A 25,369-nucleotide genomic window follows, 5' to 3' on the forward strand; every position below is an offset into this window, starting at 1 on the left:
ATCAAGTGGGGTTTATTCCAGGAATGCAAGGATTCTTCAATATACGCAAATCAATCAACGTGATACACCATATTAACAAATTGAAGGAGAAAAACCATATGATCATCTCAATAGATGCAGAGAAAGCTTTTGACAAAATTCAACACCCATTTATGATAAAAACCCTGCAGAAAGTAGGCATAGAGGGAATTTTCCTCAACATAATAAAGGCCATATATGACAAACCCACAGCCAACATCGTCCTCAATGGTGAAAAACTGAAAGCATTTCCACTAAGATCAGGAACAAAACAAGGTTGCCCACTCTCACTACTCTTATTCAACATAGTTTTGGAAGTTTTAGCCACAGCAATCAGAGAAGAAAAGGAAATAAAAGGAATCCAAATCGGAAAAGAAGAAGTAAAGCTGTCACTGTTTGCAGACGACATGATACTATACATAGAGAATCCTAAAGATGCTACCAGAAAACTACTAGAGCTAATCAATGAATTTGGTAAAGTAGCAGGATACAAAATTAATGCACAGAAATCTCTGGCATTCCTATACACTAAGGATGAAAAATCTGAAAGTGAAATCAAGGAAACACTCCCATTTACCACTGCAACAAAAAGAATAAAATACCTAGGAATAAACCTACCTAAGGAGACAAAAGACCTGTATGCAGAAAATTATAAGACACTGATGAAAGAAATTAAAGATGATACAAATAGATGGAGAGATATACCATGTTCTTGGATTGGAAGAATCAACATTGTGAAAATGACTCTACTACCCAAAGCAATCTACAGATTCAATGCAATCCCTATGAAACTACCACTGGCATTTTTAACAGAAGTAGAACAAAAAAATTTCACAATTTGTATGGAAACACAAAAGACCCCGAAGAGCCAAAGCCATCTTGAGAACGAAAAATGGAGCTGGAGGAATCAGGCTTCCTGACTTCAGACTATACTACAAAGCTACAGTAATCAAGACAATATGGTACTGGCACAAAAACAGAAATATAGATCAATGGAACAGGATAGAAAGCCCAGAGATAAGCCCACACACATATGGTCACCTTATCTTTGACAAAGGAGGCAGAAATGTACAGTGGAGAAAGGACAGCCTATTCAATAAGTGATGCTGGGAAAAGTGGAGAGCTACATGTAAAAGTATGAGATTAGATCACTCCCTAACACCATACACAAAAATAAGCTCAAAATGGATTAAAGACCTAAATGTAAGGCCAGAAACTATCAAACTCTTAGAGGAAAACATAGGCAGAACACTCTATGACATAAATCACAGCAAGGTCCTTTTTGACCCACCTCCTAGAGAAATGGAAATAAAAACAAAAGTAAACAAATGGGACCTAATGAAACTTAAAAGCTTTTGCGCAGCAAAGGAAACCATAAAGAAGACCAAAAGACAACCCTCAGAATGGGAGAAAATATTTGCAAATGAAGCAACTGACAAAGGATTAATCTCCAAAATTTATAAGCAGCTCATGCAGCTTAATAACAAAAAAACAAACAACCCAATCCAAAAATGGGCAGAAGACCTAAAGAGACATTTCTCCAAAGAAGATATACAGAGTGCCAACAAACACATGAAAGAATGCTCAACATCACTAATCATTAGCGAAATGCAAATCAAAACTACAATGAGATATCATCTCACACCAGTCAGAATGGCCATCATCAAAAAATCTAGAAACAATAAATGCTGGAGAGGGTGTGGAGAAAAGGGAACCCTCTTACACTGTTGGTGGGAATGTAAATTGATACAGCCACTGTGGAGAACAGTATGGAGGTTCCTTAAAAAACTACAAATAGAACTACCATATGACCCAGCAATCCCACTACTGGGCATATACCCTGAGAAAACCATAATTCAAAAAGAGTCATGTACCAAAATGTTCATTGCAGCTCTATTTACAATAGCCCAGAGATGGAAACAACCTAAGTGTCCATCATCGGATGAATGGATAAAGAAGATGTGGCACATATATACAATGGAATATTACTCAGCCATAAAAAGAGACGAAACTGAGCTATTTGTAATGAGGTGGATAGACCTAGAGTCTGTCATACAGAGTGAAGTAAGTCAGAAAGAGAGAGACAAATACCGTATGCTAACACATATATATGGAATTTAAGAAAAAAAAATGTCATGAAAAACCTAGGGGTGAAACAGGAATAAAGACACAGACTTACTAGAGAATGGACTTGAGGCTATGGGGAGGGGGAAGGGTAAACGGTGACAAAGCGATAAAGAGGCATGGACATATATACACTACCAAACGTAAGGTAGATAGCTAGTGGGAAGCAGGCGCATAGCACAGGGAGATCAGCTCGGTGCTTTGTGACCGCCTGGAGGGGTGGGATAGGGAGGGTGGGAGGGAGGGAGACGCAAGCGGGAAGAGATATGGGAACATATGTATATATATAACTGATTCATTTTGTTGTGAAGCTGAAACTAACATACCATTGTAAAGCAATTATACTCCAATAAAGATGTTTAAAAATAAAAAAAAAAAAAGAAAAAGAGGGAGAGGACTCAAATCAATAAAATTAGAAATGAGAAAGGGGTTACAACAGACATCGCAGAAATACAAAGCAACCTAAGAGACTACTACTACAAGCAACTCTATGCCAATAAAATGGACAACCTGGAAGAAATGGGCAAATTCTTAGAAAAGTGTAACCCTCCAAGACTGAACCAGGAAGAAATAGAAAACATGAACAGACCAATCACAAGCACTGAAACTGTAACAGTGATTAAAAATCTTCCAACAAACAAAAGCCCAGAACCAGATGGCTTCACAGGGGAATTCTATCAAACATTTAGAGAAGAGCTAACACCTATCCTTCTCAAACTCTTCCAAAATATAGCAGAGGGAGGAACACTCCCAAACTCATTCTATGAGGCCACCATCACCCTGATACCAAAACCAGACAAGGATTTCACAAAGAAAGAAAACTACAGGCCAATATCACTGATGAACATAGATGCAAAAATCCTCAACAAAATACTAGCAAACAGAATCCAACAGCACATTAAAAGGATCATACACCATGATCAAGTGGGGTTTATTCCAGGAATGCAAGGATTCTTTAATATACGCAAATCAATCAACGTGATACACCATATTAACAAACTGAAGAAGACGAACCATATGATCATCTCAATAGATGCAGAGAAAGCTTTTGACAAAATTCAACACCCATTTATGATAAAAACCCTGCAGAAAGTAGGCATAGAGGGAATTTTCCTCAACATAATAAAGGCCATATATGACAAACCCACAGCCAACATCATCCTAAATGGTGAAAAACTGAAAGCATTTCCACTAAGAGGAACAAGACAAGGTTGCCCACTCTCACCACTCTTATTCAACATAGTTTTGGAAGTTTTAGCCACAGCAATCAGGGAAGAAAAGGAAATAAAAGGAATCCAAATCGGAAAAGAAGAAGTTAAACTGTCACTGTTTGCAGATGACATGATACTATACATAGAGAATCCTAAAGATGCTACCAGAAAACTTCTAGAGCTAATCAATGAATTTGGTAAAGTAGCAGGATACAAAATTAATGCACAGAAATCTCTGGCATTCCTATACACTAAGGATGAAAAATCTGAAAGTGAAATCAAGAAAACACTCCCATTTACCACTGCAACAAAAAGAATAAAATACCTAGGAATAAACCTACCTAAGGAGACAAAAGACCTGTATGCAGAAAATTATAAGACACTGATGAAAGAAATTAAAGATGATACAAATAGATGGAGAGATATACCATGTTCTTGGATTGGAAGAATCAACATTGTGAAAATGACTCTACTACCCAAAGCAATCTACAGGTTCAGTGCAGTCCCTATTAAACCACCACTGGCATTTTTCACAGAAGTAGAACAAAAAATTTCACAATTTGTATGGAAACACAAAAGACCCCGAATAGCCAAAGCAATCTTGAGAATGAAAAACAGAGCTGGAGGAATCAGGCTCCCTGACTTCAGACTATACTACAAAGCTACAGTAATCAAGACAATATGGTACTGGCACAAAAACAGAAATATAGATCAATGGAACAGGACAGAAAGTCCAGAGATAAACCCACGCACATATGGTCACCTTATCTTTGATAAAGGAGGCAGGAATGTACAGTGGAGAAAGGACAGCCTCTTCAATAAATGGTGCTGGGAAAAGTGGACAGGTACATGTAAAAGTATGAGATTAGATCACTCCCTAACACCATACACAAAAATAAGCTCAAAATGGAATAAAGACCTAAATGTAAGGCCAGAAACTATCAAACTCTTAGAGGAAAACATAGGCAGAACACTCTATGACATAAATCACAGCAAGATCCTTTTTTTCCCACCTCCTAGAGAAATGGAAATAAAAACAAAAGTAAACAAATGGGACCTAATGAAACTTAAAAGCTTTTGCGCAGCAAAGGAAACAATAAAGAAGACCTAAAGACAACCCTCAGAATGGGAGAAAATATTTGCAAATGAAGCAACTGACAAAGGATTAATCTCCAAAATTTACAAGCAGCTCATGCAGGTCAATAACAAAAAAACAAACAACCCAATCCAAAAATGGGCAGAAGACCTAAATAGACATTTCTCCAAAGAAGATATACAGAGTGCCAACAAACACATGAAAGAATGCTCAACATCATTAATCATTAGAGAAATGCAAAACAAAACTACAATGAGATATCATCTCACACCAGTCAGAATGGCCATCATCAAAAAATCTAGAAACAATAAATGCTGGAGAGGGTGTGGAGAAAAGGGAACACTCTTGCACTGCTGGTGGGAATGTGAATTGGTACAGCCACTATGGAGAACAGTATGGAGGTTCCTTAAAAAACTACAAGTAGAACTACCATATGACCCAGCAATCCCATTACTGGGCATATACCCTGAGAAAACCATAATTCAAAAAGAGTCATGTACCAAAATGTTCACTGGAGCTCTATTTACAATAGCTAGGAGATGGAAACAACCTAAGTGTCCATCATCGGATGAACGGATAAAGAAGATGTGGCACATATATACGATGGAATATTACTCAGCCATAAAAAGAAATGAAATTGAGCTATTTGTAATGAGGTGGATAGACCTAGAGTCTGTCATACAGAGTGAAGTAAGTCAGAAAGAGAAAGACAAATACCGTATGCTAACACATATATATGGAAATTTAAGAAAAAAATGTCATGAAGAACCTCGGGGTAAGACAGGAATAAAGACACAGACCTACTAGAGAATACACTTGAGGATATGGGGAAGGGGAAGCTGTGACAAAGTGAGAGAGTGGCATTGACATATATACATTACCAAACGTAAAATAGATAGCTAGTGGGAAGCAGCCACATAGCACAGGGAGATCAGCTCAGTGCTTTGTGACCACCTAGAGGGGTGCGATACAGAGGGTGGGAGGGAGGGAGATGCAAGAGGGAAGAGATGTGGGAACATATGTATATGTATAACTGATTCACTTTGTTATAAAGCAGAAACTAACACACCATTGTAAAGCAATTATACTTCAATAAAGATGTAAAAAAAAAAATACCTAGAGACAAATGACAATGAAAACACAACAATCCAAAACCTATGGGGTGCAGCAAAAGCAGTAATAAGAGGGAAGTTTATAGCAATACAATCCTACCTCAAGAAACAAGAAAAATCTCAAATACACATCTAACCTTAAACCTAAAGGAACTAGAGAAAGAAGAACAAACAAAACCCAAAGTTAGTAGAAGGCAAGAAATCATAAATATCAGAGCAGAAATAAATGAAATAGAAACAAAGAAAACAATAGCAAAGATCAATAAAACTAAAATCTGGTTCTTTGAGAAGATGTAGTAAATTGATAAACCTTTAGCCAGACTCATCAAGAAAAAGAGGGAGAGGACTCAAATCAATAAAATTAGAAATGAGAAAGGGGTTACAAGAGACATCGCAGAAATACAAAGCATCCTAAGAGACTACTACTACAAGCAACTCTATGCCAATAAAATGGACAACCTGGAAGAAATGGACAAATTCTTAGAAAGGAACAACCTTCCAAGACTGAACCAGGAAGAAATAGAAAATATGAACAGACCAATCACAAGTAGTGAAATTGAAACTGTGATTAAAAATCTTCCAACAAACGAAAGTCCAGGACCAGATGGCTTCACAGGTGAATTCTATCAAACATTTAGAGAAGAACTAACATCCATCCTTCTCAAAGTCTTCCGAAAAATTGCAGAGGAAGGAACACTCCCAAACTCATTCTATGAGGCCACCATCACCCTGATACCAAAACCATATAAAGATACTACAAAAACAGAAAATTACAGACCAATATCACTGATGAATATAGATGCAAAAATCCTCAACAAAATACTAGCAAAAAGAATCCAAAAACACATTAAAAAGATCATACACAATGATCAAGTGGGATTTATCCCAGGGATGCAAGGATTCTTCAATATATGCAAATCAATCAATGTGATAAACCATATTAACAAATTGAAGAATAAAAACCATAATCATCTCAATAGATGCAGAAAAAGTTTTTGACAAAATTCAACACCCATTTATGATAAAAACTCTCCAGAAAGTGGGCATAGAGGGAACCTATCTCAACGTAATAAAGGCTATATATGACAAACCCACAGCAAACATCATTCTCAATGGTGAAAAACTGAGAAAGTGGGCATAGAGGGAACCTAACTCAATGTAATAAAGGCTATATATGACAAACCCACAGCAAACATCATTCTCAATGGTGAAAAACTGAAAGCATTTCCTCTAAGATCAGGAACAAGACAAGGATGTCCACTCTCGCCACTATTATTCAACATAATAGTTTTGGAAGTCCTAGCCACAGCAATCAGAGAAGAAAAAGAAATAAAAGGAATACAAATTGGAAAAGAAGAAGAAAACTGTCACTGTTTGCAGATAACATGATACTATACATAGAGAATCCTAAAGATGCCACCAGGAAACTACTAGAGCTAATCAATGAATTTGGTAAAGTTGCAGGATACAAAATTAATGCACAGAAATCTCTGGCATTCCTATACACTAAGGATGAAAAATCTGAAAGAGAAATTAAGGAAACACTCCCATTTACCACTGCAACAAAAAGAATAAAATACCTAGGAATAAACCTACCTAGGGAGACAAAAGACCTGTATGCAGAAAATTATGACACTGATGAAAGAAATTAAAGATGATACCAACAGATGGAAAGATATACCATGTTCTTGGATTGGAAGGATCAATATTGTGAAAATGACTCTACTACCCAAAGCAATCTACAAATTCAATGCAATCCCCTTCAAATTACCAATGGCATTTTTTACAGAACTAGAAAAAAAATCTTAAAATTTGCATGGAGACACAAAAGACGCCGAATAGCCAAAGCAGTCTTGAGGGGGAAAAAAGGAGCTGGAGGAATCAGACTCCCTGACTTCAGACTATACTACAAAGCTACTTTAATCAAGACAGTATGGGACTGGCACAAAAACAGAAAGAAAGATCAATGGAACAGGATAGAAAGCCCAGAGATAAACCCATGCACCTGTGGTCAACTAACCTATGACAAAGGAGGCAAGGATATACAATGGAGAAAAGACAGTCTCTTCAATAAGTAGCGCTGGGAAAACTGGACAGCTATGTGTAAAAGAATGAAATTAGAACACTCCCTAACACCATACACAAAAATAAACTCAAAATGGATTAGAGACCTAAACGTAAGACCAGACACTATAAAACTCTTAGAGGAAAACATAGGAAGAACACTCTTTGACATAAATCACAGCAAGATCTTTTTTGATCCACCTCCTAGAGCAATGGAAATAAAAACAAAAATAAACAAATAGGACCTAATGAAACTTAAAAGGTTTTGCACAGCAAAGGAAACCATAAACAGGACCAAAAGACAACCCTCAGAATGGGAGAAAATATTTGCAAATGAAGCAACTGACAAAGGATTAATCTCCAAAATTTATAAGCAGCTCATGCAGCTTAATAACAAAAAAACAAACAACCCAATCCAAAAATGGGCAGAAGACCTAAAGAGACATTTCTCCAAAGAAGATATACAGAGTGCCAACAAACACATGAAAGAATGCTCAACATCACTAATCATTAGCGAAATGCAAATCAAAACTACAATGAGATATCATCTCACACCAGTCAGAATGGCCATCATCAAAAAATCTAGAAACAATAAATGCTGGAGAGGGTGTGGAGAAAAGGGAACGCTCCTGCACTGCTGGTGGGAATGTGAATTGGTACAGCCACTATGGAGAACAGTATGGAGGTTCCTTAAAAAACTACAAGTAGAACTACCATATGACCCAGCAATCCCACTACTGGGCATATACCCTGAGAAAACCATAATTTAAAAAGAGTCATGTACCAAAATGTTCATTGCAGCTCTATTTACAATAGCCCAGAGATGGAAACAACCTAAGTGCCCATCATCAGATGAATGGATAAAGATGTGGCACATATATACAATGGCGTATTACTCAGCCATAAAAAGAAACGAAACTGAGCTATTTGTAATGAGGTGGATAGACCTAGAGTCTGTCATACAGAGTGAAGTAAGTCAGAAAGAGAAAGACAAATACCGTATGCTAACACATATATATGGAATTTAAGGAAAATAATGTCATGAAGAACCTAGGGGTAAGACAGGAATAAAGACACAGATCTACTGGAGAACGGACTTGAGGATATGGGAAGGGGAAAGGGTGAGCTGTGACAAAGCGAGAGAGTGGCATGGACATATATACACTACCAAACGTAAAATAGATAGCTAGTGGGAAGCAGCCGCATAGCACAGGGATATCAGCTCGGTGCTTTGTGACCGCCTGGAGGGGTAGGATACGGACGGTGGGAGGGAAGGAGACACAAGAGGGAAGAGATGTGGGAACATAGGTATATGTATAACTGATTCATTTTGTTATAAAGCAGAAACTAGCACACCATTGTAAAGCAATTATACCCCAATAAAAATGTTTAAAAAATAAAAAAAATAAAAATAAAATAAAAGGAGATGCCTGGATGGTACACGGATTTCTCTAAAAAAACAAAAAAAAGATGCCAAATAGCCAAAGCAGTCTTGAGGGGGAAAAAAGGAGCTGGAGGAATCAGACTCCCTGACTTCAGACTATACTACAAAGCTACAGTGATCAAGACAGTATGGGACTGGCACAAAAACAGAAAGATAGATCAATGGAACAGGATGGAAAGCCCAGAGATAAACCCATGCACCTGTGGTCAACTAACCTATGACAGAGGAGGCAAGGATATACAATGGAGAAAAGACAGTCTCTTCAATAAGTGGTGCTGGGAAAACTGGACAGCTATGTGTAAAAGAATGAAATTAGAACACTCCCTAACACCATACACAAAAATAAACTCAAAATGGATTAGAGACCTAAACGTAAGACCAGACACTATAAAACTCTTAGAGGAAAACATAGGAAGAACACTCTTTGACATAAATCACAGCAAGATCTTTTTTGATCCACCTCCTAGAGTAATGGAAATAAAAACAAAAATAAACAAATGGGACCTAATGAAACTTAAAAGCTTTTGCAAAGCAAAGGAAACTACAAACAAGACCAAAAGACAACCCTCAGAATGGGAGAAAATATTTGCAAACGAATCAACGGACAAAGGATTCATCTCCAAAATATATAAACAGCTCATGCAGCTCAATATTCAAAAAACAAACAACCCAATCCAAAAATGGGCAGAAGACCTAATAGACATTTCTCCAAAGAAGACATACAGATGGCCAAGAAGCACATGAAAAGCTGCTCAATATCACTAATTATTAGAGAAATGCAAATCAAAACTACAATGAGATATTACCTCACACCAGTTAGAATGGGCATCATCAAAAAATCTACAAACAACAAATGCTGGAGAGGGTGTGGAGAAAAGGGAACCCTCTTGCACTGTTGGTGGGAATGTAAATTGATACAGCCACTATGGAGAACAGCATGGAGGTTCCTTAAAAAACTAAAAATAGAATTACCATATGACCCAGCAATCCCACTACTGGGCATATACCCAGAGAAAACCATAATTCAAAAAGACACATGCACCACAATGTTCACTGCAGCACTATTTACAATAGCCAGGTCATGGAAGCAAACTAAATGCCCATCGACAGACGAATGGATAAAGAAGTTGTGGTACATATATACAATGGAATATTACTCAGCCATAAAAAGGAACGAAATTGGGTCATTTGTAGAGACGTGGATGGATCTAGAGACTGTCATACAGAGTGAAGTAAGGCAGAAAGAGAAAAATATTGTATGTTAATGCATATATGTGGAACCTAGAAAAATGGTACAGATGAACCGGTTTGCAGGGCAGAAATAGAGACACAGATGTAGAGAACAAATGTATGGACACCAAGCAGGGAAAGTGGCGGGGGAGGGGGGGTGATGAATTGGGAGATTGGGATTGACATGTATACACTGATGTGTATAAAATGGATAACTAATAAGAACCTGCTGTATAAAAAATAAATAAAATTAAATTTTAAAAAAATAAAATAAAAATAAGCCAAATATAGTATGGGCATTGAGGCTTTTCCCTTGTCTGTAGCCTCCCCAATCTGTTACCCTGAAAGGGCTTTCCCACATCTAATTAACCAATAGCTGCTCTCAGGAAAGAATCTCATCCACCACTCCTTGGGAATGTAACACTTAAGAATTCAGTGTATCACTTATTTTCTTGAAAAATGATAATAAACTTCTTGAAATTCATGACCTGGATATCTATTCATTCTCAGAGGGAATTATCATGTGTTTACTAAAATATAAATGTTTTAGGCTGAAAATAAAAAAGCCCTGAACCTGATAGATTCACTGGTGAATTCTACCCAACATTTAAAGAAGAATTAATATCAATCCTTCTGAAACTTTTCCCAAAAGATTGAAGAGAAGGCAACACTTCCTAACTCATCGTATGAGGCCAGCATGACCCTGATACCAAAGTCAGACAAAGACACAGCAAGAAAAATACAGGTCATATTCCTTATAAACACTGATGCAAAAATCCTCAACAAAATGCTAGCAAACCACATTCAACAGGATTATACACCATGATCAAGTGGAATTTATTCCTGGAAGGCAAGAATGGCTCAACATTCAAAAATCAATTTAATTTACCACTTCAAACGAATGAAGGAGGAAGAAAAACTACATGATTATCTCAATCAATGCAGAAAAAGTACGAAAAATTCAACACCGTTTCAAGATAAAAACACTTGACAAACTAGGAATAGAAGGAAGTTAACTGAACATAATAAAAAAAATATATGAAAGACCCACAGCAAACATTATACTCAATGGTGAAAGACTGAAAGCTTTTCTTTAAGGAACGAGACAAGGATGCCCACTTTCACTACTTCTATTCAACGGAGTGGTAGAAGTCCTAGACAGAGCAATTAAGCAAGAAAAAGAAACAAAGGGCATCTAAATTGGAAAGGAAGAAGTAAAATCATCTAAGTTCACAAAAGATATGATCTTATATGCAAAAAGATCCTAAAGATTCCACACACAAAAAAACCTGTTAGAACTAATAAATGAATTCAGCAGAGCTTCAGGACAGAAAACCAACACAGAAAAATCAGTTGTACAGTTGACCCTTGAACAACATGAGTTTGAACTGCATGGGTCCACTTACACGCAGATATTTTTCAATAATAAATACTACAATGCTAAATGGTCCATGGTTGGTTGAATCCACGAATGCAGAAAAACCACAGACACGGAGAGCTGACTATAAGTGATACACAGGTTATTCCCCACGTTGTTCAAGGGTCAATTGTATTTCTATATACTATCAATGAACAATCTGAAAAGGAAACTAACAATTCCATTTTCAATAGCATTAAAAATAATAATATACTTGGGAATAAAATTTAAACAAAGACTTGAAAGATTTGTACTCTGGAGACTACAAAATGTTGCTGAAAGAAATTAGAGGCAAAAAAAAAATTCTGTGTTCACAAACTGGAAGACTTAATATTAAGATGTCAATACTACCCAAAGCAATCTACAGATTCAATGCCATCCCATCAATATTCCAATGATGTTTTTTGCAGAAATAGAAAAATCTATTCAAAATTCATGTGGACTCCCTAGGGACCATGAACAAGACAGTCTTTTCAACAAATGATGCTGGGAAAACTGGATATCCACATGCAAAAGAATGAAATTGGATGCTTATCTAAACATCATATACAAAAATCAACTCAAAATGGATCAAGGGCCTAAATGTAAGGCCTAAAAGTATAAAAATTGTAGAAGAAAACATAAGGCAAAAGCTTCATGACACTGGATTTGGCAACAATTTCCTGGATATGACAAGCAACAAAAGAAGAGATAGACAAGTTGAACTTTGTGAAAAACTTTAAATGTTGCATATCAAAAGACAATATCAACAGAGTAAAAAGGTAACCCACGGAAGGGGAGAAATTATTTACAAGTCATCTATCTTGTAAGGAATTAATACCCAGAATATATAGAGAACTCCTAAAACTCAAAAACAACAACCCAATTCAAAAATGGGTGAAGAACTTGAATAGTAATTTCTCCAAAGAAGATATACAAATGGCCAATAAGCACATGAAAAGATGCTCAACATCCCTAATCATTAGGGAAATGCAAATCAAAACTACAATGAGATACCACCTCACACCCATTAGGATGGTTACTAAAAAAAAAAAAAAAAACCCAGAAAAATAACAGCGTTGACAAGGATTTCAAAAAACTGGAACCCTTGTACACTACTGGTACAAATGTAAAATCGTACAGCTGCTACAGAAAACACAATGGTGGTTCCTCAAAAAATTAAAAATAGAATTACCACATGATCCAGCAATTACACTTCTGGGTATATACTGAAAATAATTGAAAGCAGGGTCTCAGAGAGATATTTTGTTCATCCATGTTCATAGCAGCATTATTCACAACAGCTAAAAGGTGGAAGCAGCCCAAGTGTCCATCGATGGATGAATGGATAAGCAAAATGTGGTATATACATACAATGGAATATTATTCAGCCTTAAAAATAAAGGAAATCCTGACACACACTACAACATGGATGAACCTGGAGGACATTATGCTAAGTGAAATAAGCCAGTCACAAAGACAAATACTGTATGATTACACTTATATGAGGCACCTGGAGTAGTCAAAATCAGAGACATAAAGTAGAATGGTGGTTACCAGCGTTGCAGGGAGGAGGGAATGGGGAGTTATTGTTTAACGGGTGTAGGGTTTCAGTTTTACAAGATGAAAAGAGCTATGGAGATGATGGTGATGATGTACCACCGAACTGGACATTTAAAAGTGGTTAAGATGGTAAATTTTATGTGTATTTTAAACACGATGTTTTTAATTGTGGGGAAAAACATCATAATACAAGTTCATGCCAATCAGAGAAAAAAATTTAAAGGGTGACAAAACCAGGTATTGGTAGGTATGTTTCTTACACTGCTGATTGGAGTATAAAATTGATACAATGTCTTCGGAGGGCAATTTGACAATAATGTAGTGAAGGTGAATGTGCAACTTGGTACTTCCATTTCTGGGAATATATTCTGAAAAAATTCTTGCACATGAATAGGGAGAGAGATACAAACTGTTCACTGCAGCACTGTTCATAATAGCAACACAATGCAAGCAACACATCACAATCAATTAGGAATGGATACATATTGCAACTACCAGTTAAAATAAACTAGATCTTCATATACAGAAATGGGGAAACAGATGAACCAGTTTGCAGGGCAGAAACTGAGACACAGATATAGAGAACAAACGTATGGACACCAAGAGGGGAAAGCAGCAGTGGGGGCAGGGGGGTATGATGAATTGGGAGATTGGGATTGACATGTATACACTGATGTGTATAAAATGGATAACTAATAAGAACCTGCTGTATAAAAAAAATAAATTAAACTAAATTTAAAAAAAGTAAGTTGGGCTTTCCTGGTGGCGCAGTGGTTGAGAGTCCGCCTGTCGATGCAGGGGACACGGGTTCGTGCCCCGGTCTGGGAAGATCCCACATGCCGCAACGGGAGAGGCCACAACAGTGAGAGGCCCGCATACCGCAAAAAAAAAAAAAAAAAAAGTAAGTTGCAGGATCACTGTACCTTATGGTACTGTTTATGTAAATGTTTGAACCATACATTACTTTGGGATGCCTGCCTATGTCGTAAACGTGTAAAAATACAGAAGCAGTCATCTTCGGGGAGGGAAAGGAAGAGATCAGGATGGAGTACAAAAGAGGGGTACATTTGTGTAACTTTTTATTATGTTAAATCTGAATGGTGTGTACATAAGCGCTTATGTGTATTACTATGTGTTTGTTAGACGTTTAAAATATTTCACTAAAAACAATAGTAAGAGGACTCAAACATGAGTCTTCTGGGAACTTTTCTTCTAGATTTATTTAATCTGGCAATATTCCAAGTCACATGACAGTTAATAGTAGCATTTTGAGCTATGCCTAATTAGTTTAATAGTTTTCTAAAGTAATTTATTACTCTTCGAAGTTTGTTCATTCATGAAAAATAATCTTTGAAGGACACTGTTCACAACATTTTTTAAAGTACTTACCTAATAAACAGAGATAGTTGGGTTCAGTTAATCTGGATAGTTTTGTGACCTGATTCAAGATGTTGTAAAGCTCTGTTGGTTCACACAAAACCAAACCACTCATCCTACAGGGAAGAATCAATCATGTAAAAGCTTAGTGCATCTTTCTATTTTAGATGAATGACCACAAAGTAAGATAATTCAACTCTTTCTTAACATGCCTTCAAACAAAGGTGAAAATAATCATGCATGTGATCAGGGAAAATTCCAAAATTGATAGTGAAATGTGTGTAGGGGAGATAATCGTTGCACACGACATATCTGAACCATATAAATACAAAGCAGGCTGTAAAACAGTCACCAATTCACTTTCCTTCAGTAAATAACTACTGAGCACTTACCACAGGCCAGGCACTGGAAATAAGTGTGGTAAACTAGACTTACCCTCATGAAGGTTACAGTCTAGCATGGAATGCAGACACTGGACAAAAAAATACATTGTGAGTAGGAAAAGCGTTTTTTTAAAAGAGTCAGCATCCAGTGTCATGGGAGGTGCTAATAGGAGGGCCTCACCTAGCTGGGATCAGAGAAGGGCTGTCTGAGATGTGATTGCTAAGCTGAGACAGGAGGTTAGGCAAGACCTAGGCAGGTAGAGGAGAGGGAGAGGATGGAGGAGGTAGAAACTGACAACAGGAGGGAACTTAGTATCTGAGAGATTTCAAAAGGAGCCTGGTGTGGCAACAGTGGGAAGAGAGTAATGAGTGAAGACCCTGGGGAGGCCGACGCAGGTGCCCTTGTGAGGGGCCTTTAGGGTTATGATGAAGATCGTGATGGTCTGTGGAAGGAGGAGAATGGCTCACTTGTACTGACAGAACTGCCCAGCCAGCCTGGGCTCTGGCTCCTGATTACAGGGCTGCTCTTGGGACACTGGTTCCTTGGCACAACTGTCTCTGGTGCCCCATGGACACTGAGGGGGAAGGCTGGGCCTGTGCAGCAGCTTCCTGCAGGGAGGCTACCTTTTAGCTGGGGTGGGGGCAGCCAGAAGACCTCTGAAGGCCAGTCAAGTCCAGGGGTATCCTGCTCAAAACAGTTAGGGTCCACTTCAGAATTACCAGAACAATGCTCCCCAGAAAGGCTAAGCCCTTGACTTGGGCCCTGGATCCTTCTCACTTCCTCAAGGACTTCAGCTCTCAGCCTCCCCTCCAGCATCATCAGTTTCACCCTCCATACAGGTCATTCCTAGTGGCACGCAAACATCCTCTGTACCAGTCTCTGTTCTCCTTTACAGCCAAGACTTCTCAAAAGGGTGGTGTTGGGCTTCCCTGGTGGCGTGGTGGTTGAGAGTCCGCCTGCCGATGCAGGGGACACGGGTTCGTGCCCTGGTCCGGGAAGATCTCACATGCCGCGGAGCGGCTGGGCCCGTGAGCCATGGCCGCTGAGCCTGCGCGTCCGGAGCCTGTGCTCCGCAATGGGAGAGGCCACAACAGTGAGAGGACCGCATACCAAAAAAGGTGGTGTTAACACTGCCTCTATTTCCTCACCTCCAAACTCTAGGTCCAAACCCCTGCTGTGCCACCTACTATTGGCTGCCTGACTTGAGGGAATAATTAGCCTCTCTGTGCCTCAGTTTCTACCTCTGTAAAATGGGGGTAAAAATAGTATTGCCATTTCGGTAAAACAAGGATAATAGTACTTGTTGTGTGTGGAATAATGAAATTACACATGTAAGACATTCTGAGCAGGGAGGAAGTGTTCAGTAATTGTCAACTGTTGGTACAACCTTCTCCCCTGGAACTTCTGACCCCAAACCACAGAAACTGCTCCTATCAAGGTCATCAAAAATACTCCTCTTGCCTAATCCACTAGTCATTTCTCTTTGTGCTCAAACATGGAGCCTCAGTAACCCAGTTGAGCGCTCCTCCTTCCCCAAACACTCTCCACTCCCAGGACACCCCACTCTCCAGGCTTCCCTCCTACCTCTCAGACAGTTCCTGCTCTAACTCTCTCCATGAGAATGCCCTTGGGCACAGTCATCTGTTTTCTTCTCTATCTACTCTCACCCTGGGACAGAGCTTCTCAACCTCAGCACCACTGACATTTGGGGCCAAATAATGCTTCGTCGTGGGGCCGACCCGTGCGTTGCAGAATGTTCAGCAGGATCCCTGGCCTCCACTGGGTGGAGGCCAGTAGCAACCCCACCCTCCAGTTATAACAACCAAAAATGTTTCCAGACTTCACCAAATGTCCCCTGGAAGAGGGGCAAAGTCACTGTCAGTTGAGAACAAGCATCTAAGACCTAGAATCTAGGTGATTCATCTAGTCCCTTGAATACCCCATGTATAATAACGACTCCCCAACTATGCCCCTACTTGACCTCTCCACTGAGCTCCAGGCTCCACTTGGACGCCTGATGGACATCTCAAATAAAACACGGCCAAAAAGGAATGTTTAAATTACACGTGCCCTTACCTCCAATTTGTCTTTTAGTCTTCCCTGTCTCAATAAACAGCACCATTTAGCCACCTAGTTACTCAAGGTCACATCCCTAATTTCTCTTTCCCTCAGTCCCTCACATCCAATCTATTAGCTCTACTACTTAAATATGTTCCAAACCCGAGTCCAGGGCTAGCATCCTAGACCAAGGTACTAGCATCTCTCTCCTGAGGATGCAATACTTCCCAACTGGGCTTCTTGCTTTCTCCCTACGGTCTGATCTTCCCATGGCAGTCAGGGTGATCTTTGCAAACTACGAGTTTGTCTTCACCTGCATTATTGCACTCATTTGTTTGCTTGTTTTATCATCAGTCTCCCCACAGTGGAATATACGGCTCCTGAGGGTACGGACCTTGACCTTCTTGTTCACTGCTGTGTCCTCACCCAGTGCCCAGGATTTTTGATGCAGACTAGTGCTCAGTAAGCACGTGTTGAATGACTACATTATTACTAGTCACCATTCCTGCCTTCACCAATGGGGCCATCCTGACCTGAGGCCATACTTCTAGATGCTACATAAAGATCCTTCCTGAGGACATCCCAACTCGTACCCTCAGGTCCTCTGCCTCTGAAAGTCCTGATCTCAGGCCATTCTGGAGGTGGTGAGCATAGGGGAGAGAGGATGGGTTTTGTGTCTAGTCCCACAACTTTGCTAAGCCAACCTAAAAGCTGGCTCCTAACCTATCTGGTCTATTGCTCAGAGCCCATCCTCACACTCCCACCCGCTTTCCCAATTACAACCTCCATCTCTTTATTCACTAGCCAAGGGATTGTCTCTGGGCGTTCAGGTAAAAACCCAGTCCAGCCCCAGCAATCAACTCCTTCAGACATCTCCTTCCCAAAGGGGGCACTCTCCCTTGTCAAGCAAGTGCTGCCTCACTGGGACTTCCCTGGTGGCACAGTGGTTAAGAATCCGCCTGCCAATGCAGGGGACACAGGTTTCAAGCCCTGGTGCAGGAAGATCCCACGTGCCACGGAGCAACTAAGCCCACGCACCACAACTACTGAAGCCCACGCGCCTAGAGCCCGTGCTCTGCAACAAGCAAAGCCACTGCAATGAGAAGCCCGCACACCGCAGCGAAGATCAGCCCCCACTCGCCGCAACTAGAGAAAAGCCCGCGCGCAGCAACAAAGACCCAACGCAGCCAAAAATAAATAAATTTATTAAAAAAAAAAAAAAAAAAGAGCTGCCTCACCTGCTGGTAAACTTCAGGAGGGCAAGTACAGTCCTGAACCTAACGGCACACTGCTGAGAGAAGACGCATCCCTGTGAGCCGTGATGAGGGCCACTAGCCCCGGTGGGTGGAGGACCGGACATAGCTAACAGCCCTTCCAGCACTACTCCAAATTCTGAAAGGTGAAGAGGTTCTTGGCTCCACCATTTGGGCCCTAAGAATATTCTGATGTTGAGCTTTTATATAGAACCATTAAACAAATGTCGATGAGGTTTTGCAAAAAGTATTTTTCTTAGATGAATTCCACTAAGCCGTTTTAATCCCTTAATTGATTTTCTGTATTTCACAGTTAACCAATTCCAATTTTTTTCACTTTCAATTTTGTTTAGCCAAAATTATTTCTCCCAAGATCAAGTCTTGTTTCCCTGTGAATTTTACAATAAATATCTGATTCCTTAATCAGACTCTTATTGTATCGGATTTTACCGAGTATGGTTTCTGCCACTGTTTCATTTGTAATGATTATTTCTACCAAGTCTCATTTCCTGGTGATCTATTCAAAACAGTGGAGCCAGGATGGCAAGTTTAAGACATCCCCCTTTGGGCTCTTTTAGCACAGCACAGCTCTTAAGAGACTTTCAGGGCATTTAGTGCAATAGCTCTTGCAAGGGTGATGGGGCAGGCAGGTGGGAAGGGAGGTCAAAGGGAGCACCTCCTGGGGATCTGGCTTCATAGGGTGAGAGGATACCAGTATTCCTATGAACTGACCCATCTGGGAAATCCACACAGATTTTTGGGTGGCGAGGAGCCACCTACTGTCAGGAGAGCAGGGTGCCAACACAGGCCTCATCTCTGCACACTGGACACCCGCCAGCAGGAAGGTTCTTCACCCTCCCTGTAATGACCTGGCCTGAACTTCAGCCTAGGGGGCTTGTGTGGGGCTCTCTCTCCGGTCCAGACACAGCTGGGCTGGAGAGCTCAGCTCCAGTAAAAGACCGTGTCTACCTTTGAGAAGGGATGTTTCATTAGGGGTCATCATAGCCTGAGACTAAGGGGAAACTGGCCAGATCCAGGCCTTCTTGCCTCCTTATGCCTGACCAATTCCATTCTGACTGATGGCATCACTGCCAGAGGCTGGGCCTGACCCCATCCTTCTCACAGGCATTCCAGGGTCCTGAGAGCTTGGTCTAGCGCTCAGGCCCAGACAGTCCAGGAGGACACAACTGATGGGCATTTGCTTCTAGTGGAAAAGAGGCATCACTCAACACTCCTGGAGAAGTCAGACCGTAAGCTTTACTCTGGGTTCCTGGCTCAGGCTGAGCAGGGACCAGAGGACTGCACAGATATGAATCAGGGTCCACAGCCAACCCCACTATGCCCTGGTTCTGTGTGGGAAACTGAGGCTGTGCCAGGATGACCCAGGCTTAAATACAGTGACAGGCATCAATGCTCTCACCTGTAAACTGAGGCAATAATACACCCTGGAAAGGCTGTAGGAATGTTATGTTGAAATAACAAACATAAATTGCCCAGAACTGGGCCCAGCACAGAGCAGGAGCTTAGGAAACAAATTCCTTTACTCCTACTTTCTCTCTCTTTTCAATTTCATCTAGGAGCCTCCGGATGTCCAGTAGACAGAAAGCACCATTCAGAGAAATCTCAGGCCAAAGACCAGAGCAGGAGCTGGCCAAGTTTGTAAGCGGGGGGATCCAGTGATGCTGCCTAAGGGTCAGGCTCCTAAGGGATCTGGTATAGTCTTTCCTCAATCCCAACCAGACACCTTCCTTGTGGTCTGAACCCTGACAAAGCTAGAGGACACAGTCACAGGCGCAGCACCCCAGAGCTGTGGAGGCTGCAGAAGTGGTCCTGAAACCAGTTCTCAGCTCAGAGAAGCTCCAGGTCCTGTGGCTAGAGGCCCAGACTCAAGCCACCACATCCCTGTCCCTTGTCTATCTTACCTTCATTCCCATCGCCCCAAACCTAGGCCCACTACATCCCCAAGAGGTACCCTAGTGGTCCTGGGAGGGTGACAGGCCTACCCATGCAGCAATTCACATGTCAAAGGTAGCGGCTAGCGAACTGCTACACAAAGGCTGTGTGGCCACCAGGTCTGGTCTCACCTCCTCCAACTCTGTCTCCAGCACTTGTTTCTCCTCTGCTCAACTGGGCTAGCGCCCCACCTTCTGCACCTGACACGGGTTCTTGGACATGAGCAACCTCTGGATTCAGCTTTGTTCTCACTTCCCTGACCTCTGGCTGGCCTGGAGGACTGCAGGCTTTGCTCCCGACTCAGATCTGCCACCACCGGCGACTCTCAGCTCTTGGGAGCTCCTTGCCAGCAGCTTCTTGCTGCCTCTGCTGTCACCAGTCCACCATCTCCTAGTTGCTCTGCTGGCATGTATCTTGGAAAGCCACACCCTTTGACTTCCAGCCGGGCCACAACTGAAAGTTAAGCTATATATCTAAACAGTTCTGTTTTAAAATTTTATGTCCCCATTTGCCGATATTCTAGAGACCCTAGAGGAAAATAAAGAAAACTCTCATGCAGGTGGGATGATTACCACCTTTCTAATTCTTCATTTTATCTCCAGGGATCTGAAAGGAAAGATTTGAAATACTGCACTTTGAGGTACGATTTTAGGGTTGAAGAGAAGGTAGGTTAGCATAGAATATGTGCACCTAAGAGCAAAAATCTGACAGCTCAACTGTGGCCTCAGCCTATTGTAAGGAACAAAATGGTCAGTATAGGTGCACGTGTGTGGCTTGTGTGGGGGTGTGGCAAGGAGGACATCAATGTATTTCTATACTGTGTATGAAAACATGCAATGAAGAACTAGTGAAATTAATCTATGGTGATAGAAGTCAGGAAGTAGCTGTCTGGGGAATGGGGCATAAGGGAACTTTCTGGAATAATGAAAATGCTTCTATAGCTTGTTTTGGGTGGTGATTAGAAGACTGCAAACTGTCAAAACTATCCAACTGCACACTGAAGATCTGTATACTGTACTGTATGTAAACTATATGGCAATAATTGCTTTTAATCCCCCGTATAGAACCATGTGTTTGTGTTCAAGGATACAAATGTGTGGGTGTGTGGCCCACCCGCACATCCGTGAACTTGGTGTGGGGTCTGGGCTGTGAGAAGCCACATGAGCTTGGGCACACAGAAAGGACACACTGCAGACCTTCAGCTGGGCCCCCAGAGCTGCCAATGAATCCTTTCTCACCATTCCTGATTTTCCCAGCATTCCCCCAATGGCTACAACTGTTATCCAAACCTCCTCACCATGCAGCAACCTCTCTCATTTTCTAGGTCTTGCCTGGGAAGGCTAAGGCCACGGGATGCAAACTGCCCTACCTCACCAACTGCCCGCTGGGTGCCCTTCAAGTTTCTTCCCAAAATCAAAGGGATAAGTGTCCTCTGGCCTCATCTTTTCCCACCTAATCCTTTTCTCTGTTGACTTCTAGCATCGCAAAGCTCTTCACCTCTATTACAGCCTCTTTCTTCCTGATTTCAAATATTCACAGGTCTCAGCTTTCTTGAAGCAGTTCACGAAACCAGAAAGAAAACCCCTAGAATAGCTTGGCCTGTGCCCTCTGAAGCTTGTGCAGGCATAGAGGCTGGCGGTGGGCCCCTGCCTGGAAAAAGCGGAAGCTCGTTAGCTGTTAGCAAAGAGCAGCAGCTGCATTTGAAACAGCCTACACCCCCAGAATTTGATGGGGTGAAGGATACCTATGTGTCTCTTGTAGACCAGATGTGGGCCAGGCAGGAGAGAGGGCCAACTAGAAGCAATCTTAAAGGGACTTTGCCCAAGAGGGCCACTTGGACAGACAATGGACCAATCTCAGGTACTGGAGGATTCCAGAAAACAGGGGTTGAGGGAGCAACTGGAAACAGCAAGGCTGAGGTGTAACCACCCAGGTCAAGGGAACTGCAGGTAAGAGAGACCCACAAAAGCACCACATGGAAGTGTCAGCCACAAACTCCCATCAAGCTCAGAGAATTCTTACTAATGCCAAATGGACCCTTCCTGACCCTATCTTTATTCTCACAACCCCCTCCACCAACACTGATGGGCCTGAAGCCTCAGTCTTCAGGGATGAGGGGTAGTGAGGAAGTAAGATGGAGAAATGGAGAAGACAACCACTCTCCACTCCCAAGGTGGGAGCCTGAAGCAAGCTCAGGAGGGGAAGGGGAGAAGCTTTAACACTGACTTAAAAGTTCAGAGTTTTGACTATTAACGTGAACAGGACATTTAGGCTATTGCAACAAGTCTGTCCTGGTGGCTTGACGTAATCCAAGGGCAAGCAAAGATTTAGAGGAAGAATGGGGATGAAGACATGCAGCCATTTTCTGACTGCACTAGGCTTCCTGAATGAGGCTGTGCATGTTCCCTGTTAACAGTTACACTTGCAAAGCAGGGCATGGTGCCTGGTACAAAGTCAATGCTTGATACGGTAGCTGCTAAGAGTGTTATGAACCATTTTGCGATTTAAAGGGAAGCAACTAGGAGCTGAATGTGAGGACGTTTTTCTAAGTCAAGTGGCTGGGATGGCCCGAGTAGAGGACTTGGGAGGTAGTGACTCCCCGCCGTGGAGATGCTGACAGGGGCTGACTGACTTGCCAGGGGGGTGGGGAGGAGTTCCAGCCCCAGATGTGGGAGTGAGCACACGAGAATGTGACTCTGGTTTCTCTCCCCTCGCCTCAGCTCTCCCCTCTATAGGGATGACTTCAGCCCTGGCCTCTCTCAGGGGCTTCAATCCCGTATTTCCCCTTGGAGTAATTCCCCAAGTGTCCACTGATATTTCTATATGGACAACTCACCATCCCTTCCAATGTAGCCCATCTAAAACAGAACTCTTTACTTTTTCTCCAGCCAGCTCTCCTTCCACACACACCCTGAATTCCATTTCTGTACATATACAGTTCTCTCAGGCTGGTTTCCCACATCACTTCCATTTGTTTCTTAAACCCAGATGGGCACAAACGCTTATCAATTCTTCCGTCTCCCTCATTTGGCCCCACTTCACCATTTCTAAAACCATGACAGTAACTCAGATATTTATCATCTCATTAGATAGCCTCCTGAACAATCTCCCTGCCCTGCACATTTTTCCCTTGGAACTTTTTTTTTTCCCCCTTGGAACTTTTAACACGCCAAAGTCAGTCTAATCTTCCTCAAACACAGTTCTGGTGGCATCACAAAAGCCTTTGATAAACACCTGCTTCCCGAGGAATAAAATACAAACTTCTCAGCTAACATTCGGTTAAGTCCTGCACAATCTGGGTTTTCCAGCCTTGTATCTAAAACCGCTCAACTTTCCCAAAATTCAGAAACCCACTCTCAGCCTGGTCAGATGCTGGACAATAAAGAGATGAAAGAACCTGACTGTAAGATGCTTTCAGTTCTAGTGGTAAGATAGAGGGGTAAACAATTAGAACACAGTCAGTGATAAGACAAAGAACACTGTTTGTCCTCATGTCCCCTCTCCAACAGAAATTATCTGTTCACTGTCCCTTCCTCCAGGTTTTTCTTTGGGCTCTTTTCCCTTTCTTTCTCATCTGGACACTTCCCATTGTTAAACGCCCAGCTCCTAGTGCCCCCGCTTTGAGAGGTCCAAAGCCCAGGCAAGGATCTCTCCCTCCTGTGGAGGTGAATGGTCCCACTGAGAAACTCCTGCTCTTCCTTTACATCTCAGCTTAGATGTTTCATCCTCCCAAGTCCTCTCTCACATGGCCCCCACGTCCACCCCAAATCTGGGGTAGATGGACCTCCTTTGTGTTCCCACAGCCCCTCGTAATTTTCCTGGTGTTAGCCATACCATGCTGCTTGCAGTCTACCTGTCTCCCCACTAGACTCTGAGCTCCCGGAAGGCAGAGAATGTCTGGATCTTGTTCACAGTTGAACACCCAGCTCCAAGATTGGACTGGCGCATCTCAGTACCTCAATAAACAAGTGGAAAGGAGGGAGGAAAGAGTAAGCCAGGCACCATGCACTCCCTCCTACGGATAGGTTCTTCAGCACCTGTGCTAACTGTTCTTTTCACCACTGGTTCCCTGACCACTGTTCCCAGGGAAGCGGTCACTGGTCCCCCCCACTGGGTTTGTACACTCCTCTAAGGTTAACAACCTGCCACACACCTCCCTGTCCCACTTGACCCTGACCTTTTTGTGGGCAAGGAATTCTCTGTATGCCCAGAAAACAGCAGTGGGGCACATGAAGCTTATAAGGATACTGATCAACTTAAATACGCTTCTTGTGAGGAGAAAACGTATCTTTACTTTCTTTCTGGTAGACTCTGAACGAATCCACTTAACTGAGCTCAGCCATGGTTTCTTGGTCCCTAAAGCAGAAACAGTATGGCCGGGTTCACAGCACGGCTGGGCAGACCGGAGGGGCAGGGACTGGGTGACTTCGCAGGTTATCACCTGTATACCTGTTTCCTCATCTGTAACGCGGGACTGCTTTCCTGTAAACTCGTAGAACAGTGTCTCGCGCCACGTCAGTGCTCAGGGTCGGCCATTCTTGGTAGAGGTGTCTCTAAAGCTTTGTAAACTCTACTAGAAGGTCCTGGGCAGCAGGAGGGACGACGACACTGGCGGGTGGACGGGGTGTGTGCGACCGGCGGAGGAGGGGTGCACGGGAGTGACTGATTAGAGGAGCCTTCATCCTCCACCCCAACCGCGGGACTCTCAACCTCCCCTCCCCCCTTTCCTTTCCAGAGCTTTCCAAAGCTCGGAGCCCCTCCCGCCTCCAAGGACAGGAGGGGTGGGTTGGGCTGAGCTCGGGGGGGCTCGGGCCGCACCCATTCTGTCGGGCCTGCGGCGCGACCTCAGCCGGTCTCCCTATCAGAGCCTCTGTCTGGGGCTCCCACCTGCAAAATCGCTCCTCTAGGGCTCTTCCAGCCTAAAGCCTGTCTTCTTGCACCTCTCGGGTGCTGACTCTCCCTCCCACTCCGGCCGCGTCTCCCCGACAGGCCGCACGGCGCCCGACCGCACAACGACCCACCCCAGGACTGCGCACGGAGAGCGTCCCTGCGCCGGCCTCCGCGACAGTCCGGATGTGGCCGAAAT

At 42.3% G+C, this 25,369-nt stretch overlaps 1 protein-coding gene across 11 annotated transcripts in view; it reads right to left on the reverse strand.

The window, feature by feature from the left end:
* STYXL1 (serine/threonine/tyrosine interacting like 1) overlaps nucleotides 1-25,369 on the reverse strand; it is a 120,086-nt gene that overhangs the window by 48,645 nt on the left and 46,072 nt on the right. For 4 of the 11 annotated variants that reach the window (XM_060124455.1, XM_060124458.1, XM_060124450.1 and 1 more), the window contains exon 2: nucleotides 14,648-14,751. The exons of 1 other annotated variant lie outside the window; for it this stretch is intronic. In XM_060124455.1, coding sequence (XP_059980438.1) covers nucleotides 14,648-14,750 — 103 coding nt within the window. In that variant the 5' untranslated portion in view covers nucleotide 14,751. Of the gene's footprint in view, nucleotides 1-14,647; nucleotides 14,752-24,724; nucleotides 24,892-25,170; nucleotides 25,330-25,369 lie in introns of those variants that run through there. 6 more of the 11 variants (XM_060124460.1, XM_060124457.1, XM_060124453.1 and 3 more) reach the window with 5 other exon arrangements.

The sequence above is a fragment of the Lagenorhynchus albirostris genome, chromosome 15, assembly GCF_949774975.1.
Source record: "Lagenorhynchus albirostris chromosome 15, mLagAlb1.1, whole genome shotgun sequence".
In the NCBI taxonomy this organism is placed as follows: Eukaryota; Metazoa; Chordata; class Mammalia; order Artiodactyla; family Delphinidae; genus Lagenorhynchus; species Lagenorhynchus albirostris.